At 39.4% G+C, this 20,398-nt stretch overlaps 1 protein-coding gene across 2 annotated transcripts in view; it reads left to right on the plus strand.

The window, feature by feature from the left end:
- Positions 1 to 10,333, plus strand: part of rcan3 (regulator of calcineurin 3) — a 37,584-nt gene extending 27,251 nt beyond the window's left edge. For both annotated transcript variants that reach the window (XM_083924403.1, XM_083924402.1), the window contains exons 2-4: positions 4,840 to 5,013; positions 6,227 to 6,398; positions 9,651 to 10,333. In XM_083924403.1, coding sequence (XP_083780529.1) covers positions 4,840 to 5,013; positions 6,227 to 6,398; positions 9,651 to 9,805 — 501 coding nt within the window. In that variant the 3' untranslated portion in view covers positions 9,806 to 10,333. The remainder of the gene's footprint in view (positions 1 to 4,839; positions 5,014 to 6,226; positions 6,399 to 9,650) is intronic.
- The last annotated feature ends 10,065 nt before the right edge of the window (positions 10,334 to 20,398 follow it).

Genomic DNA, 20,398 nt, shown 5'->3' on the forward strand with positions numbered 1-20,398 from the left:
AAACAAAGCCTGGAGTAAAATAAAGACCTTAACATTTATATTTTTTTCCTCTCACTTTTTCTCACTTTTCTCTTGTTTTATGTTACCTAGCTCCTGTGTGAGATAAATCATATTTTTGTCCTGCTTTTCCAATAAATGTGCCTGGTTGAGAATGAAAAACAAGAACATGCTGTTCCCGTCTCCTCTGTTGTCCTACAGCTCTCAGTCGCTGCCAATACAGTAGTACCAGGTGCCGGATCAAGCTGCGTATGTGCGTGTGGTTAAAACCAGTCCATCTCTGCTGACAAGCAGACAGTCGTCCTTCAGTTGTGTTTAGTACTGATGGTGCTACCTGTCACATTACCATGCAGACATGCCCTTTGTGTGTGAGTTGAGGTTGCACTGTGAGCAGGATGTTGATACAAAAGTAAAGGTAAAAAAGACCCCATCTTGTGTGCCAAGGACTTTTTTCTCTTTACCGTGGTATTGAGAGGTATCGAGTATCGTTTTTTAATACCAGTATTACATAAACGTTTAAAATTCTGGTATTGTGACGACCTTAGCGTTGGTACACACAGAAATACCAGCTAACTATACTATGATCTAATTGTGGAAACACAGTAAAGAATCCTGAACACATTGTGCACATCACACACATGCTTACTCACAATTGTGTGTCTCTCTCTCACTCTCTCTCTCACACACACACACACACACACACACACACACACACACACACACACACACACACACACACACACACACACACACACACACACACACACACACACACAATGGCAGGTGATAAGGCCACTTTTCAGCCCTGTGTAACTCAACACCCCTCTCCTCTTCCTTGTTCTTCCTCCTCTCATTCCGTCAGGATGTCCGCTCATGGAGACGACTAAATTAGTGATGAGCACGCTCACTTGTTACACACCAATCGGCCGCGGGTATGTGAGGGAGTGTGCGGAGGGTTAAAAATAAACGTTACATGCTATTATGGAACATGATCTCCGAGCTTTCCCACATCTCTACTCATGCCAAAACATCAATTTAGGTTAAGGAACCACCCACAGTGTGCATTTATGTGTGTATGTATGTATGAGAACGACTACCTTATTGGTTATCACACGTGAGGTTTGAGGACATGAGTCATAGTAGCTGGCTAAGGCTCATGGACACTTCATGGTTTGAATAAGGAATTAAGTGGGCTCTGCAGATTGGCCAAACAAGTGCTTTCTTCTCATTCTCGAGCTCATTACAATTAGACCCAAATCAGAAGACTGGTTAAATGCTTGAAAATTTAAGTACGTAGAAGCTAGATTTTAGTGATGTTATATGAGCCTTTGATTTTCTCAGAAGTAAGAAAAAACATATAACAGAGTTTTGGCCAAGATGCAAAGATCCAGACTTTTCTAAAGCTGTATTAATTGATATTTGTATATTGGCAATGGAAAAATACTTTGTGTAAAGTGGATGGTGTTATTTGTTGTGGTAAACCACTCAGCTTTGAAGTATTTGTATAGCTAATTGTTTTTGGTCTTGCAGCTCACTACTTTAGTGTTTTGGTTCAAACTCACCATTCTCATCTCATCTCATCTCATCGTCTTTTCCAGACGGAACGGAAAAAAGCGACGGAAAGAAAAAGCAAAAAAGCTCTGATAGACTGACTGTACCAAACCTTCCCAGCGATAAAGAGACTGAGTTAGCAACTAACCGATGACTTTAGTGGAACATATGGCAGCTAAAGAGCCATATCAGTTTGTAAAGACAGTTGGAGGAGATCAAAACAGCTACAAAGGGAGTTTGTGTTCAGCAACTGCCAGACATGTATATAAGTCACTGTTTGCCAACACAATAGCCTCATCAACCTTTTGTGATTTTAAAGCAGGTCGATATTTAAATACTGTGAAAATATCAAAACACTCAATCCACAGAGAAATGCACACAGCCGTATTCAGAAACGGATCCTTTAAATGAGCCGTCAGGACTTCTGTACGGTTGTGATGTCACAACTAAACTACAGTGCTGTGAAATAGGCCATTCATGCTCTGATGTGGCTGAATTAAAACAATTCAGTTGGGCCAAAATTCCTCCACATCAATGTGAGAGACTCATTGCCAGTTTTCACAAATGCTTGATTGCAGTTGTTGCCGCCAAGGGGGGCACAACCAATTATTAGGTTTAGGGGGCAATTACTTTTTCACATAGGGCCAGGTTGGTTTAGAGCTTTTTTTCCCTTAATAAATGAAATCATTTAAAAACTGCATTTTGTATTTACCCATCTTTGTCTGATATCAATATTATGTTGAAAAAAAGCAAGAACAGAAGAAATCTGTAAGTTTGTTGCTCCGATTTAAACAGAAATCTGTTTCGTAGAGGTTGACCCTTTAATCTCGTTACGACAACATTTTGACATGTTGTTTCTTCTGCTGTTTATGCATAATTAAAATAAGGAAGCTATTTTGTTAACAACTATATTGCAGTTGACTGTGTTGTCCGTCTGAGAGAGTCAATTTTTAATGAGCACACTTACCACTCGGCCGTCCTTTTATCGTGGTGAGTCCCACTCTTTCCTCTCCTCTGGCTTTTAGCATTGTATTCACAATAGTTAGTCAGTAATTCTCCTCAAAACGCATAAAAGGAGTCAAGATAATCACACATTCCTGACTTGACCTCTTTTCCTTGCTTTTTTAGAATGCACCTTGTATGGCTCTGAAGTTTAGCCAGCCACCCCGAGGCGTTTAGCAAGGGAAGACCAGATGCACTTACATGGGGAGAATAACTGGGAAAAAAACCAAGGAGGGAGGATTATGAGTAAAAGCATCAATCTGCTTATTCTTGAAATGCAAATTATTTAACCACAGTGTACATCACACTGCAGCAAAACTGTGGTTCACAGCTTGCAGAGTGTCAGACAGGATGACGATGTGATTTCTTCACAGAGATGCAGAATACACCCTGTATTTTACAGCCCATTCTTATACTAACAATTACTCGGCTGTAGAGCTAACTATTTTTATTATATATTAATTGGTTTGAGTAATTTTATTTAAAGGAAAAAAGTCAGAATTCTCTAATTTAATTTTTTTTAATTGTTAATTTTATTCCTCTGACAGTTAACTGAATATCAAGGATAATTATAATAATTATTTGTAAATACATTGAAAAATGTATTTTTTATTTAAAATAAACATATTTGTAGGTGTTGTAAATGCGCATACAGCTATATGCTTACTTTGCATCTTACTTTTTATGATTTGTTTTCCATGTAGTGCTTACTTTCCAGTCATCTAGTAACACATACAGTAACAATTTAGTGTAAATGAATTCATCAATTCATTGTTAAAGTCCAAGATGACTTGGAGGATTTTGCGCTTGTGAGATTGCTTACGAAGGATAATAATTAGTGTTAGTTGCAGCAATGTAGCCTTGCACAGCTTCCCTGCAGCACTTTTGGGATGAATATGGAAATTAGATGACGGCATGACTTTTTACACAAGCACACCCAAATCTATAATGCATTCAACCAAAGGACACAGAGCCCAGTGCTCATTTCAGGGTGCTGAGTTTACAGAAACCTGGTGTCTGCCATCACTAAGCTGTCACTAATGTGCAGAGGCAGATCTCACAGTCGACATGCTGCCTGTGTTCCTCCAGCTAACACGCACCCTTTCCATCCTGGTGAGAGGTGCTGTGTCAGCCAACAAGCCAAGTGTGGGAGAATTTCAGTCTTGTGTTTCCCACTGCCTGAAATAAAATAAATCGAGACAAGCGCTGAAAATAACACTATCATGGACGTATGAAACTTACTCAGGACATTGGGCTGAATACATTAAAGGGAATGGGAAAAGTACAGTAAAATCATTTTCTTGGTATGTTTACATTTGTCTTTGCATAAACCTTTAATGCAAAGTGTTAGTGATTAAATTGGTCAGCCCGTCATCCATCTTGATTTCCGAAAGGAAGAACCTAACGTCACGTCTCCACCTGTGCTGGGACACGATCTGCTAGGAGACAAAGAACAACACTACTGATTATTTAGAAACCGGCTGCCTTTTTCCTTTTGCCCTCCTACTAAGCTGCTTGATTGAGTTCACAGCTGAGGAGGCCAATTTGGTGCCCAGGGAGAGGATGGAGTAACAAACTGGGAATGCATCATATCATATGAGTATAGTTAAAGACAAAGTGTGGTGCATAAGGAAGAAGAGGGGGGGTGAGAGAATAACATAATCAGACAGTGAGACTAGTGAGGAAAGAGGACTGGGAGACTGACATCATCAAAGGAAAATCACATTTTAATTTCCCTATTAACACAATAGCAAATGAGATGGGTCTCACGTGTGACGCTCAGACAGTCTCAGTGAATAACTTAAACCCCCAAATTTGAGCTCACCCTAAATGTGGCTCATCATTATGAGATAGAAATATGCAAATTGTGCAGAGATGATATTGTTTTTGACATTTTACCAGAAAGAAAGCACTCCTCGTTTTGCTAGTACAGAAAATGAATTAACAGTAGTTTTTACAATCAACTAATTGTTTAAGTAATTAATCAAGCAAATGTGCTGGTTCCAGGTTCACAAAAGTGGGGATATGTTACTTTTCTCTGTTCTATTTTTGTGTAAATTCAGTATTTTTGGGTTTTAGACCAAATCAAGCATGCTGAAGATTTCGCCTTGGGCTCTGGGAATAAAGAATTCAAAGAAAAATAAATAAACAGATTAGTCAGTAATGAATATTACTGTTACTTACAGCCCTGTTTGAAACCTATGCATACTTGCTATTGATTCCACAGTATCTACAGTATTTTCCGAATATCTTCAAATCCATTTCTTATCACATTTTTTTCCTCTGCAGGAGAGGTTTGAGGCATTATTTAGGATCTACGATGAACAGACGACTTTCCAGATGTTCAAAAGCTTCCGGAGAGTTCGGATCAACTTCGGCACCCCAGAGGCTGCTGCCCGCGCTCGCATCGAGCTGCACGAGTCAGAGTTTAACGGCAAGAAGCTCAAACTCTACTTCGCTCAAGTAAGTGACTTTTAAGGGGTCTGGGAAAGGGCAGGAAGGAGCCTGGGACGTGGAGCATGCTTATTTACATGGGAAGTTATGATATAGTGCATCATTCACTGCAACATGCTTGCTCACACACACACGCACACACACAACAGGCACAAAAATCTGAGAAAAGGAGGGTGACACTAGCTCTCTTCTCAAGTCCTTTCACTTCCTCTCTGATCCACACCTTACTGTTTCCCTCAACCCCCGACCCTCCTGTCTAATGACATTAGTCACATGATTTAACACATAAATTCTTGATTTCTCTTCACTCTTAGCTGCGTGTCTATCTGTTGTCTTTGGGGGAGAGAGGGAGAGAAAAATCAAAGTGAAGTGTGTTTCCAGTAGCTCATAGTTAGAAAAATAAGATTAGAGTTGGATGGATTTCATTTTTCAACAAAATAATTTTAAAAAGTAAATGACAAACCTGTTCATATAGGAGGAAGTATGTACCCCTTCTCCACTACTCATCATTTTTAAATGATTTCATGTATACATATCATTCATAATCTGTAGCTAAATCGACGTCCGCTCGTTTTGGGTAAAAGCTGACTAAATCTGGTTGAAAAGCAAAAGTTTAGACATCTTACTGGATACATAGAACAATTTAAATGTTTATATTTCAGTGTGTAGCAAATCTAAACAACCCATTGAAATGTACTCCCAAAATTGTGTTCAAACACCTGTTATGTGTAAGCTGGGTGTCTTTTAAAAAAAACTTATTTTAAAACACAATCTGGTCCAGATTCTCAGTCATCATTTGGCCTGCAAATCTTCACATTCCCCCTTCCTGGGAAACCATAAGTTATGCCAACTTATAATTGGGGGCTGTTTTATCACAAACCCATCATCAGTCATGACCTCCACTTTACCTCTCAGCACTTTGATGTAGAAGGATTTAGAATTTTAAAGCTTAGACAGGTGCCGCGTGTAGGTATTGTAATTATGGCAATTGGCTGCTATCAAAACGCCACAATACCCTCTGGGGAAGGAGCCTGCAATTGATGCCAGGACTGCCAAACTAATATGCTTTTCTTGCTTTTATGTATCACGATTACATATGTGGGAAAAGCGCAGGAATTTCAACAATTAATTTGACCCTTCCATGAGACAAGTGTACTCATTAGAAAGAAAATACATAAAATATTCTTTAACAGCTTCACCCTCTCCATCTCCTCTCCATTAGGTCCAGAATGGCGAAGAGGACATCGACAAGTCATACCTGGCCCCTCCCCAGCCCGTCAAACAGTTTCTCATCTCGCCACCTGCCTCGCCACCTGTGGGCTGGAGCCAGAGCGACGACGCTACGCCTGTCATCAACTACGACCTGCTGTGTGCGGTAGCCAAGCTAGGACCTGGTCAGTACCGAGTAAATATGATCAACAAGCTTGTGCGCAATGCTTACACATACATTAAATAAACAGACAAACACACACAGATGCAACACAGAGGAAACGGTATGTACTGAAGGCAGATACAAACAGGAAATAATTTCACGCTCCTCAGCAGGGAGTTGAAGAAAGGTTATTTGTCTAGGAAGCAATTTGACACAAGAATCACGGTGGATATTGTGGAATCATAACTCTTGACTTTTTCTTCAGGCCTTTTATTAATGTCTGGGAAGTAGACTTAAGTCTTATTTACCCGATCACAGATGCATTTAGGATGTCATTATGACCTGAGTGGCATTTTAAAAATGTGAAATGGCTGTTAACGCAACAGAAGGTCCTGCTCCGGTTTTACTGTGCACATGGTCTTAGTGAGGCAGCAACATAAAAAGAAAAAAAATCAGCCTGAAGCCCATAAATGAAATCCACAGTGCTGGCCACCATCCGTCAGTGTCAAGGGTGCTTAACCTTCACTTGCTGCATTCTGACATCTCTAAGGAAATATGCATCACTGTGTGTTGGTGTTGGTGCGGGTGTTCCCAGGGTCCTATGACTCTTGATATAAACTAAAATTTTAATTGTTTGGTAAGGGCTAGCAACGGAGTTCAAAGTGAGATGGATATTTCAAATCTGTTCAGGCACTGTGGAGATCAATGTTTAAAGTCAAGAAAACTGTATTTCCGCTGTAATTCAAAGCTCAAGGTTTCCAAGAGTATGACATCAGTAGCCTATAAGCTTTAGGTGGCTAATTTTAACATCTTGACACAAGAAATCATACATTGCTGAGAATATAGGGACCATTTGAAAGGTCTCCTTAATGAATCACATTAAGAAGATATTGCACTGGGGAAAATAGATAAATATATATAATAGGCCCCTAGTTTAGTGTTTAGTGTAGTGTTTGCTGTCCTGGGAGTTTACACTCAAGCAGTGCTAGCTAACATTACCTCAGATACTGTTGCTTTGCCAAAGATATCCCAAACACATTTCTGGTAATGTTAAAAGACATTCATACAATTTAAAAATACAAACAAGTACGTCAATTAATCTCCCAAACACAAGACAAGTCTGCTCGTGACTAGATATGAGAAGCCTTTTTTTGTTTACCTGTCAATGTTATTAATACTTCCAGATACTAAATCTTCCACTGTTATCATTGTAAATGGCGTATGGTCAATTCCTATGAATAAAGTAATCTGACTACCACTACCAACTTATGTAATGATTATCATGCAGATCTGTTTCTCTTATACCATGAATAGATATTTTTGCAGTTACCATCCTATTACAATTTTAGCAAGTGAATAAAATGTGTAGGCAGCTCAGCACAGTTAAATTTGGAAGCTGCAGTTAGCCCCTCCGCTCAGAAATAATGACTAATGAATGTCTGCCGCGTCGACAAGATTTTAGATTGCAGCAACCTTTATAAAATGTCACCTAACACACATGAAAAGGTGTCCATATTTGTGTATGTGGGTATGCTCTGATGAAAAACATTACTTCTTTTCATATATATATATATATATATATCTAAATAGTATTGTACAATGTATATGCTCTTACAATTGCATATATTAGGAACAAACAAACCCACCGCAGCTAGTCATTAAGCAAATCATAAAGTTTATATATATATATATATAGTCTCAGGACGGAAGATAAGAGGATATATGTTAAAAACATAATAATAATAGCAGAAATAACAGCTAATTAAAATGTTTCAGAGACTTGGAGTTGAGTGTAAATGGTCAGCGACAACATCACATACTAATACCACATGGGAGCCCTGAAAGTTTATCAGAAAGCCTCCAAATCTTGTTTTTTTCTTACCAGATCCACTCAGTGTGTAGTGGATTTTCTCAAGCTTCAGGCAAGGCATTATGTTCTCAAGCCATTGAAAATGTGTGGGTGGGGCAGCTTTCTTCCTGCATGTCTAGCTGGGGCTTCTAAAGTATTCAGTTGAACATTATTATTAATTTCTTTTTTATCATTATCAACAAAAACATGGTTAAACTTACCACATTCTCACAAACACACACACACACACTGTCCATCCCAATGGATCACTTTTGAAACAAACGGCTGTTACCATAGCAACATGAAGAATCAGGAAATGGCTTTGTTCTCCAGCTCATATCCTGGCATCTAAAATCAGATTAGAGCCGCGCTGCAACACAGCGCGCTGACTCCCTCTGTCAACTCCCTGCGGTAACAGCAGGACTCTATTCACTGTCCCTCTCTCTGTTTGGCACCACAGTGAAAATGCTACTCGACCAATTTCCTCTTGTCTGCTAGCTGTCTGATCTCATCTCCATGGCAACTGTGATACAATCTAGCAACTGTATGCTTTCAGTCCACTGAGTTTGGCATCTGGACAAATGGCAGGACTATTTCAAGGAAAGTCCCTTTTGTTTTGTCTTGAAGCCATGTGCTGACACGACCTTCAATGCAATGGACAGACAAACAGCAAAAAATGTTGTGCTTTAAAAATATCCTCAATGTTTAATAAATGGTAACAATAAATAATAAACTAGACAAGTATATTATAGAAACCAGAGCTGCTTAAGCTTGTCTCGCTGTCTTTTCAGACAGTGTTTTTGGTCTCCCAATCAACAGTGGTGGAAGTAATATCGAGGTAAAACTATTAATTCTTATTCACAGGTTAAAGTCCTGCATACAAGTTAAAGTCAGTAACTGCAAACTGTCACTTGGGCAAGACAGTGAATCCTCAAAATGCTCCCGAAGGCTGTTCCATCAGTGTGTGAATGTGCATCGAATGGTTCGATTAGGCCTGGCAGCCTCTGCCATCAGCATATGAATGTGTGTCTGTGAATGGGTTAATTTAGCATGTCGCATAAAAGCACCTTGAGTGGTCGAAAGACATTACATAAGTACACGACCATTTACCATATTATGCAGAATCTCACATACACATTGGGTCCTCTAGTGAGTACTTCATTTACATGAAATGTCTATAATGGCACAATAAGCTCAATAATAAGTTATATCAGGCTTTGCCTACACAGATAATACATGTCGGGATCACTTAATTGTTGGATTTGGTCTTTTCATCGGATTTGACGATAGTAAGATTAGTCTTATCCTATCACTGCAGTACTTGAACAAATGTCATGAGTTACTTTGCACCACTACCTCTTAAAGAGTATTTAATTTTTAATAACTCCTGCTCTCCCTCCCACCCTTCCTTTTCCTCTATTCCAGGTGAAAAGTATGAGCTCCACGCAGGGACAGAATCCACCCCCAGCGTGGTCGTCCACGTGTGTGAGAGCGAGACGGAGGAGGACGAGGCGGCGCGGCCAAAGCAGCAGATCGTCCAAACCAGACGTCCCGAGGGAGCCCCCAAAGTCTTCAACTAGAGAGGCCTTCCCCCCCGACATTGGCGCGGCCCCCCGACCGCCCCTTAAAAACCTGCAACACACCTGCCCTCTCTCTCTCGTCTCTGCACTCACAGAGAGCGTCGATGCCCCTCATTTCAGTTCAACTACAAGCAAAAACAAACCAACAAACATTGCTCGAAAAACGGTGTTTGTGGGGAGCGTGGCGATGGAATGAGGCGGCTTGAAGGGGATGGATGAGAATCACACACACACTCATCACATTCTGCGGACAGCGTGGGGAGCGGCGGGCACGCTTGCCTCCACCCCACCATCCCCCCTCGTTTTCAGCAAGAGGGTTGGTAGTCTCTGTCCCGACGCCGGCACCTGTCACTTATCACACACACTCAGCTCTCATTGCTAGTCCTGCTCAGTAGCTTGCTAGTTAGTTAGCTTTTTAGCTTGTACCTCTCTCTTCGTCTCACCTGTGTAGAGTAATCTTTGGTTAAACAAAGATATTTATTTCTCTTTTTTTTGTTTTACAATAAATTGTTAACAATATATATGTATATACACACACATACAAGCATATATATATATATATATATATATATATATATATATATATATATACACATGTATATGTGTGTGTATGTGTGTGTCTCTATCCTTCTTCTTTTTCATGTATTTTCATATCTGCTGGTTTGTTGCTTCAGCTTGCATCAAGATTGAGTGTGTGATGTTCCCACTCTTATCTGCATGTACATACTGTATTACAAAAAAATATGTACATAAACACAAATGCTAACGAGATATATCAAGAAAAAGGAACCTATGTAACATCACACACAGCACGAAGCACCATATGTGACTAACAAAGTTGTGGTGGCTGTTTGACTTTCTTTATTTTACGCTCGTTTTCGCTTTTTGTCTCTTTTTTTTTATTTGGAGAGGTGTTGTTTTTTGCTGAAACTACTAGATGTGTATTCTTACTATGTATTTGATACCCCAACACTTTTTTGCATGCTTAGTTGAGGAGCTGAGGTGTTTTTTTAATCGTTGTTCGTGATGACAGGGAAACAGTGTGACGCTTTTGACGCAAGTGCATATCCCCACGCAGAGTTTAAAATGACGTCTTAGAGGGGGGAAAAGCAGAATGGTTTTTCTGTAAGATTAACTGTTTAGTCTTCAACTTGATGGCAAATTTCGCATTTGTCACTTTTGTTGAGATGTGATGGATCAGAGACAGTTCATCCCCCCACCCCCCTCATATTCTTCAAGGGGTTTGGGATGTGCTTTTTTGTTGTAATTCACATCTTAAATGTCTTGGTTATGTTGTTTGATCCAACCCACTTTCGATGTGTCAGGTTTTCTTCTGAAACCTACTACTGCTTGTTTTGCACTGAGTATCTCTTGATATCTCCGAGCAGTTGCGGGGCTCGCGACAGTCTCCCGCTTTCGCACCAGAATACTGCGCTGCTTCACGCTGTAAATAGCTGAGCAGTAGATTTGTGGAAGTAGTCCTTGTAGATTTTGTAGTTTACCTGAAAGCATATTGCTGATAAAAGGGAAAATTAGGTAGCCTCATGAGATATTAACCAAAGCATTCACTCACCTCATATTGTCATGACAACATAAAATGATTTTTCTTACTCGAGACACTGATGTATGTTGTTAAAGTGAGCAGAAAGAAATATTTCATAACTTTTTATTGCATCATTTTTTATTTTTTATTAGCACATATACCTTTTGCAGTTTCTAGTCTCCACTAACAATCATAAACTGAAATAATTTCCCTTTATTTCTTTTATTTTGGTTAATTCTCCCCACCACGTCTCGTACCATATCGGTGTTTCACTTCCTCATTGAATGATATATTTCAGTGCTTTAGAAGCAACACGATCAAATGTTCTTAACTGGTCTTTTGGGTGTCAGCGGTGAGTCTAAAACGTATTTGTCATTTGGCAGCATGAAGCTACTATTTTGCTGTATAACAATATTAATAAGCAAAAGACACGTTCGTCTGCATGTGAGCACTTTATTGTCAATGGTTTCTTTCCTTTACATAAAACAGTCTTCTTGAGACAAAGTAGGAAGCACATTGCATTTATTCTCTCTCTTTCTTTCTTTCTTTCTTTCTTTTTTGTGTTGTTGTGTTTGTTTTCTTTTATCTCAAGCTGAACACCTGGTTAGCCTTTTCACCAGCATATTGCAGTGAATGAAACACTCCACTTCCTTTTTGCTAGTGTGAACATTGGAGAGTTTCAGAAGCCTTTTTTGATCTGTAGGAGTGTACCACTGTAAAGATGCAGACATGCAGTACAGTTGTAGGTTGTAGATGAGGCAGGAGGACACTGCAGAGCAAAATCAATGTCTTTGTTTTTCATGTCCGTTCGCAAGAAGCATTCATCTTATCTGCTGAGAAAGTTCTCGGAAGTGTTGCGAGAGTGCAGTTTTATTGGCACTAGAGTAAAAACGGTCGCGGTTTTGAAGCAGACAGAAGATTGGTGGAACTACTGAGGTACATTGTGATAAAGAGGGAGCAGCGGAGTAGGAGGAAGACACTCGTGAAGATTTTTTACTCTCTGTGGTCATGGTGTTTAAAACCGGGAGCATTTTGGTCACAGTTGAAATGAAAATGTATATTTATGTATATATATGCCAAGTGTTTTTTTTTTTTGTTGTTGTTGTTTTTGTTGCTGAGGCCAGTCCCAGTGTGCAGTTTGTTACGGCTTCTCTCAGCAATGTTGTAATTGAAAAAAATAAATACGAAAAAATGTGTTACAATAAGTCCTGAAGATGCTCGATCAAAAAAAACAACTGTCATTGTGTTGTGTTCAACATGGACTCTTGTTTGAATGTTTCTTTCATTTCTGGAGAACGTCTACTAAAAAGGTCAATAATACTGTTTGTCACTGTTGTACTGTTTCTGTTGAAATATGAATATTGTGTCTCGTATTGTAGGAATCCAGAAAACAAAGTAGCAAAACAAGCAATAATTTACAGTTCTATACCGGTATGTGTATTTTCATGTTCTGTACTTATTTCTCAGAGATGGTCTCTGTCTCTTACGGTATCTGCTTCTATTTGTGTAGTATAATAGCCATTTGTTTCACATGAAGAAATACATAAAGACTTATTCTTAAACGCCATGTTTAGTGTTGTTTATTCTAAGGCTTGCTCTACTTTTGGGGCTACACACTCGGGACGCAAATACAGGTGCAGAAACAGGATCTCCACATCTTTGCTTTTCTGTTCAAGCGATTACACAATTCATGGTGGGGAATTAAAATGTCTGATTCCCATTGGTTTGGTATTGACTTACACACAAGGCGTTATAATAAAATACACTTTATCATACTTGTGACATGTATTTAAATCCTACTTTATAATGTTCGAATGGTTCTGTCACTTGCACTTTGCACCTCATATTTTCCTCCCAAGGACCTATCAGCAGTTAATATTCTGTTTGGTCAGAGCCTTGTTTCAATGGTAAAGACACTGACAGCAGGGTTGAGTTAATGATTCTTTCAGAGAGCAACAGTGGACATTGAATTTATAATGTGAAAGGTGAGGTGTGGAAATACAGCTGAGAGCTGCATTTCAGCAGCTTATTGAATTTCACAGCAGCAGTTTAATCGTGTCAGCTATGAAGACGTATGAATCCATGAAACCACATCGGTCATCCATTTCCCTCTGACAAACTGCACTTCATAATTACTTATTGGGGAGAAAAACAACAAAGTCAAATGGTGGCACACCAAAAAAATATGTTTTGCAACTAGAGGTTGGATGAAAAGATATTTATCTGTGTGAAGAAAGTCACTGGTTATTTAGGCTTATATTTACAAGAAGATTTGTGCTTTCTGACCTGCACAAAACACTACATATTTAACATCACAAAGCAGATATTCAGAGGATCCAAGGTCATGAAGGTTATCTGTCACTGCTGACATGACACTACTGACGTATTTAATGGTCTAAAGGTAAAAACAGCAGCAGCTGTCAGTATTTTACAGGTAGAGAGGAGCAACAGCTGTGAGATGAAGCATACTGTGGGGCCCTGTATCTTCCTCTCCATGACACAAAAAGCTCTCTTCATGGTGCCTGGAGGGGTAAATTCCTCTTCACAATGACCCTTACTGTTGACCATGAAGATGCATGTGCATCTAAGGGGAACAGATCAGATGGCCCCCGTGGGTGTTAATGGGGCCAGTGCCTCAAAATTCCTTTAATGGTGCTCTCCAGGATTATACAGCATTAACGTCTCAGTTGCTCATGCAGGAATCTTAAGTGATGCATTAGTCATGTGTTGACGAGAACATATACAATGAGTTTTAGTAAAGTGGTTTCTTTAAAGTGCACATAGTGAAGTCAGCAGATACCACAAACATTTACCTCAGATTTTAAATCAAAGAGTCCTAATGTTAGAAAGTGAGTGAGTGTAAACACTTTTATCTCCCTCAGGGAGATTAGTTGCCCCTGTTAGACCTGATGTTTTATATTGTCAGGATAAGTAGGCCTATAAAAAAAACTTTTCTTATCTGTTTTGATAATAAAATCAGTTTGGGATTTCGATCAATTATAAATGGATTACAATGGCAAACTGATGTGTGTGGTTTCTTGGAAATTATTAGGTTTAGTGATTAGCTGTGCTATAGCAGCAGCATATCTCGAGGATTAGCATGGTTGGTCTGTCAGTCAGTCTACAACTTGGGTCATATCTCAATGATTGGATCGCCATTAAAGACTGGTAAGTTATAGACATCTACGATACCCAGAGAATTAATTTTATCATGTTGTAATTCAAGTGTTCTGAGAGAAAACGAGACTTTTACATCTCCTCTTAGCTCTGTTTTCAGGGGATACGCTAAGTCTGAAAACCCCAACATGTGCAACATGCTAGGAGGTATGTTTTCTCCCATTTGACGTGTGTGTCAGAGGTGTCACCCAATCAGCTGCAACGTGTATGAAAACTTGTGGTATTAAAAAGGCAATGGAAGTATGTTCAACGTACCACCATTTCAATTTACATAGATGTTTTCCTACGTTGACCAAAGACTTTGGCCAATCATAGGCCATTTCAGAGAGAAAAAGCGATCCCATTGGCTCAGGACAGAGAGGAAGAGCTTTAAGTGATAACCTCACTTTGTTCTGGTACAAATTTCTTTGTCCAATATTTTGATGTAGGACTTTAGCCCCTATGAGCACATGTCAACACGCAACACGTTAAACTAAGATGATGACCATGATACACCTGTTTTGCACCTTAGCAACTGCGTATTAGAGTCATGGATGTGGTTAGCATGTTAACATTAGCATTTAGCTAAGTACTGCCTCACAAAGTCTTGTTGAAAACCATCATTTTATAATCAGTCCATTCATTCCTTTTTAAACTATTATATTTCTAAATGACTAATTATCTTTTCACCTGCTGTACAATAAAACATGTTTTGCACACAGGGGGTTTCCACCATTTGTACTTGACTGAAACCAACACAATGTGGGGATGCAGGCCATCAGGTGAAGTGGGACAATGAGTGTCTGCCCAAATGAAGTTTGGTTACACTTTCTCACAAAGGCACAACACTGACTTGCTCTATATTTGCGGGCACCACCTAGCCCCTGGAGGTAACATGAGGCGAGAGCCTGACGAACTGTTGGCACCGTTTGGGGGGAAGACTACTACTACAACAGTTGTGTTACATGAGCTTGCGTGCCACTATAAGAGCGAGAACAGTCAGAAGGCGTATTGCCAGTAAAAAATAACTTTTACACAAATGTTGCCAGGTTTTTGAATGGAGCTCATGGTCCTATGATAAAAGAAAAGAAAAGGCTGTTGCTTTGCAACTGTACAAACACACCCATTACCCTTTGGACAGATATTGTAATGCAGTTAATTTTCAACTGCATGCATAAAACGTGTTCATGCAAAGATTAATGGATCTGTGATAACTTTAAGACCACATTCTTTGTCTACACATAAGCACACACACACACACACACACACACACACACACACACACACACACACACAAACAGTCTTATTCTCCACAAATAAGAGGTAGATTTCATTGAAGAGACAAAGAAAGTCACACTCTTGCATAAATGCATGTGTTCTGTATATACTTGCACAGATTCACAATATAGGATAGATTTAAATATATGAAATGTTATTTTGAGGGTTTCTTTCATCTTCCTTGACAAAACGCACAGAGCTCCACCCTCTTCTGTCCATGTGAGACATCCTGGAGATGCAGCCAGTCTTTTTGAGAGGCAGTAGTCATGGTGAGAGCCGAGTAGAGCAGACAACGCTGGAGAGGAGCCTCGCTTTTTTGATCAGTGGCCATGGCACGCCTAAAGGCCAAGGGTGGAAGGACCTGAAAAACCAGCTGCCTCAGATTATTACTCTCAGCGAGGAGCAGCTCATGAGCAACAAGTGAGCAAGCGTGGAGCCTCCTCCTCCTCTCAACATAAACACTCTGATTCCTCCAGGATCCACACACTGAGATCTATCTCTCTGCTTGTTTGAAACTTTTTTGTCCATCCTGTCTCTTTGTACCTGTAGGGCTGTGACTTTAGCAGAACTTGGGACTTATTTCCCCATCGGAGTAGCTCACACACACACTCTTCTACTCCCTCCCCAGACCTGCTGTGACTGTCAGCCCTCAACCGGTGGACTATGCCCCCACCAGTCAGCTGAGGGAGGGGGCTTTGCGCTGCTCAAGCTCCCATCTGGAGAAGGCTTGGGCTGAAATCAAAGAGGAGACGGTTAGGTAAGCCCCTGTTTGTTTTCCTCTAAAAGTCGTCTCTAGTGTTTGAGAGTGTTTTTTCAGTGAGTTGGTCAGTGTTTTGTGTGTGTGTTGGTGTGTGTGTGTGTGTGTGTGTGTGTGTGTGCTGTGATTGTGCCAGCATGTGTGTATATCTGTGAGAACAGGGGATCTCCCAGACAATATGGCGAGACAGCAGGTGAGTCTCAGGTGAAAGGGAATAGCGCACATTCCAGCGAGTTCTCAGATTAAGAAATTCGCTTTACTGTTGAACCAGAGGAATGACACAGGTTAAAGTCAAAGTTAGGAAGATTGAATTTCCGTTTCCAGCAGCACTATCTGCCCGTGTATCTCTTTTTGATGAGTGACTGTTTGATGGAACAGCTCTACTTATCTTCTCATCAGTTCCCACTACGTTATAGGAAAATATGACTGCTTTGTTTAATAGACACTGGCCTGAATCAGAGCTAGTTAGTCTACCTGTGTTCATGATAATGACGTTTGAATCATTTTTGTACTTGTGCTTTTTTATATATATAAAACAATGATTTGTAGTTATTGACCAGAGGGGTTAGAAATAATAGAAGAATAGAAACACTGTTCTCCTGTTGTGTTTTACTCCTCTTTGCTTATTAAATCATGCTAGAGTTTAATAACTATGGTTGCATACCAGCTGCACCTCACCAGCTTGAGTTTAGGTAAGGCTAAAATTAGATTTTGGATCACTTTGAGATGTCTGTTCATACAGTATGTAAAAGTTTGTATTTGTGGCATTTACTCATTGGCCTACAGTAATGTGTTTCTGTTTGACAATTTGACAGAGAGACAATAATTGGGAGATAAAAAAGATCATTTAACCCTGAACAAGTATAAAAGTCCTAAAGAACCTAAAAGTAAATCAGGGTGCAACATCAAGCAGCAAGTATAAAAGTCCTAAAGAACCTAAGAGTAAATCAGGGTGCAACATCAAGCAGCAAGTATAAAAGTCCTAAAGAACCTAAGAGTAAATCAGGGTGCAACATCAAGCAGCAGGCTATTCCCTCCCTCCATGTTCCATAATATGATAGCCACTCATTTTAATGATGGAATAATGAATATATGAATGCAGTTATAACGAGGCTTTAACGAGATCACCGCTACTCAAATTTAAGAGATTGAAATTAACTGATTTTCCCATGACAAAAGGGAATTAATCATCTGTCTGGCTCCGATAAGCGCAGTGTTATTGTATGTGCTTTCTTTTGTTATCATTTTCAACTGTGATAAGCATTGTTTGAAAATATGCTTTGTTATGCAACCAGAGAAAGCATAATGTAGTCTACGTACGAGCAAGAAAAGGTTTAGACTGAGAAAAATAAGAAAGAGTCTTAATCTGCAACTTTTACTCGTTTTTCAGGGTGCTAAACTCTAAATGAGAAGTCTTTTGGTCAGCAGCTGACATCTTCATTATCAAATGCTAATTGTTAAATTGGGGGGGGGGGGTGTATTAGGGTAAACAGAGTAAATGTTACATTTATAAAATGCATTACAGTGAGAACTCAAAAGGAAAACACAGCTCAGCTACTTGACCTTCTTCTGACTAACATGACATTAGCCTAATGCTAATGTCATTTAATACGGTATAAAAGTATTAGTTATATAATTGGATTATAATACTCACGGGAAATCACAAGAGAAAATCAAAACCCAGACAATTTGATTTCTGTCATGGTAATATCTATATTAAAGGAGATTAATCATATTCCATTAGGCTAAATACCTTGCATGCATATAAAATCCCTAATCCAACTTCAGTTCTGGGGATATTCTCATGACAGTGGTTGACTCACATAGATGTCCTTGACTGACTGATTGCTTTTTAAGTACAAATGACCACAATCTGACCACAGTAAATAAACCCAGAAATCTTTTTTTTGAGACTTTCAAAGTGGTAAAACAGACTAAACACTGATGTGATGTGAATGTGGCCACTATAGTCGTATCTGAAGAATGATAAAGTGATTTATTGGCCACAAATATCAGTCAAACTCAGTTTAGACAATCAAAGCCTATTTTAAACAGCGTCGACAAGAATGTGGCTTGTTAGCACCATAACACCACATTGCTTTTATTTTTTGTTGCCTTTCTATAAATATCCATTTGTCATAAGCGCGCAAACAATACATTGTAAGCTGAGAAGCTGTTATGAAAACCTACTGTACCCTCAATGACAATGTAGTTTCCTTCTTCCATCTTAACACTATTGTATTGTTTTTAAATGGGACACACCATGCTCATTTTCAGGAGCATACCTGTGTTTTGGGTTTCCATTAGAACATGTTTTCAGGCTTTAATGTTAAAAAAAAAATACACTAATTCTTTCCTATTGTCTGTCTGTATACTAATAATAACCCTCTGTCTGAAACGTTGCATTTAAGGACCTCTCTCTTTAAACCCCCCACCTGAAAAAGCCCAGTCTGCTCTGATTGGTTAGTGTTTCTGGGTCTTCCTCATCTGTGCTCTCTGCATTGTCATTGCATCCGGGGAATTACTGTAAAAGCACTGTAGCGTCACTCTCTACCTACATATATAGTACAGTAACCGTACAGAAGTCCCGACGGGTGGATACGGGTGTGTGCATTTCTGTGTGGATTAAGCATTTTGACACTTTCACTTTCACAGTATTTTTAGCACCTCCGCATGCATGCAAACCAAAAAAGACATAGAAATCTTATTCTCTATAATATGGGTTCTTTAATAGGAATATTTGACCCTAGTGAATTACTATCATCACACTTTTTTTCTAACCCAGTTCGGTACTCAGATGACAGATGCATTTTTAGCCACTGTTTGCAATGTAGCCTGTTCGTTCACTACTACATGACAGGTTCAATGACTTAACAATGCCCCTGCAGTGATTTCTCGCTGTCACAAGTCACTCTTACACCACGAGCTGAAACACAGTCATGATATATTACTGTACCTCTTCAAATCATTTACGTCAATAGCAGGTCACTTTCCGCCATGCCAGAGACCTGCTAGTGCTGTTGCAAATCCCTCAGTGATGGATTGAGGTTGATAAAAGTCATGGTTAAATCCCTCTTTAGTGTGTCATCTGGAAACCAAATCGTATGTGAAATGTACATCTGACGTGACGCAGAAGACCTCTCTGCTGGGACTACAGCCTGTATGCTTTGTTGAATTAATAGCTCCACCTGTGTCTTATTAACCTGCTTCTAATTGACTGCTCAAATATTGATGTTCATTTGATGAAGGTCACGCTTTGACCGTGTTTATGAACATGTGTGCCGGAGCCTGCCTTAAACACAACGTGTGGACGAACATGAGTCGAGCCAGTCAACAGCTTTGTCTGTTTTATCCTCGTATAAAAAAAAAAAGAGGAAACTAAATTGTTCCTGTTCTGCGTTGAGAGTCAGCTCTCTGAAAAAGCAATAAATGATTTGTTTACTGAGGGTGGAAGAAAGGATATTGAATCTGGCATGTTGGCGAATAGCTACAATTTGTGGAACAACAAACAAACTGTTATTACAGTAAGGAGATGATGTGGAGGTAGAGTCTGGCGTCAAAGTGAAATATTACAAATTCCTTTGTCAAAAAACATTAAAAAAGTATCCTTTAAGTCTTGTTACTGATGATGTCTATGACTTTGTGGTTAGCAGGAGCTTTTCAAAGTTGAAAAGTTAATGCGGATTTTAACAATTTTGTTCTCACTTTGGGACCTTTTTACTGCCATTGTCCTTTACTTTATTTATCGCTTGGTCTATAAATTGTCAAAATAATTGTGAGAAATGTCCATCCCACCTTCTCAATGTCCAAGGTGATTTCTTTATATCTCTCTTGTTATTTCAGTCCAAAACCCTGAAAT

The sequence above is a fragment of the Echiichthys vipera genome (assembly GCF_963691815.1).
Source record: "Echiichthys vipera genome assembly, chromosome: 12".
NCBI lineage: Eukaryota > Metazoa > Chordata > Actinopteri > Perciformes > Trachinidae > Echiichthys > Echiichthys vipera.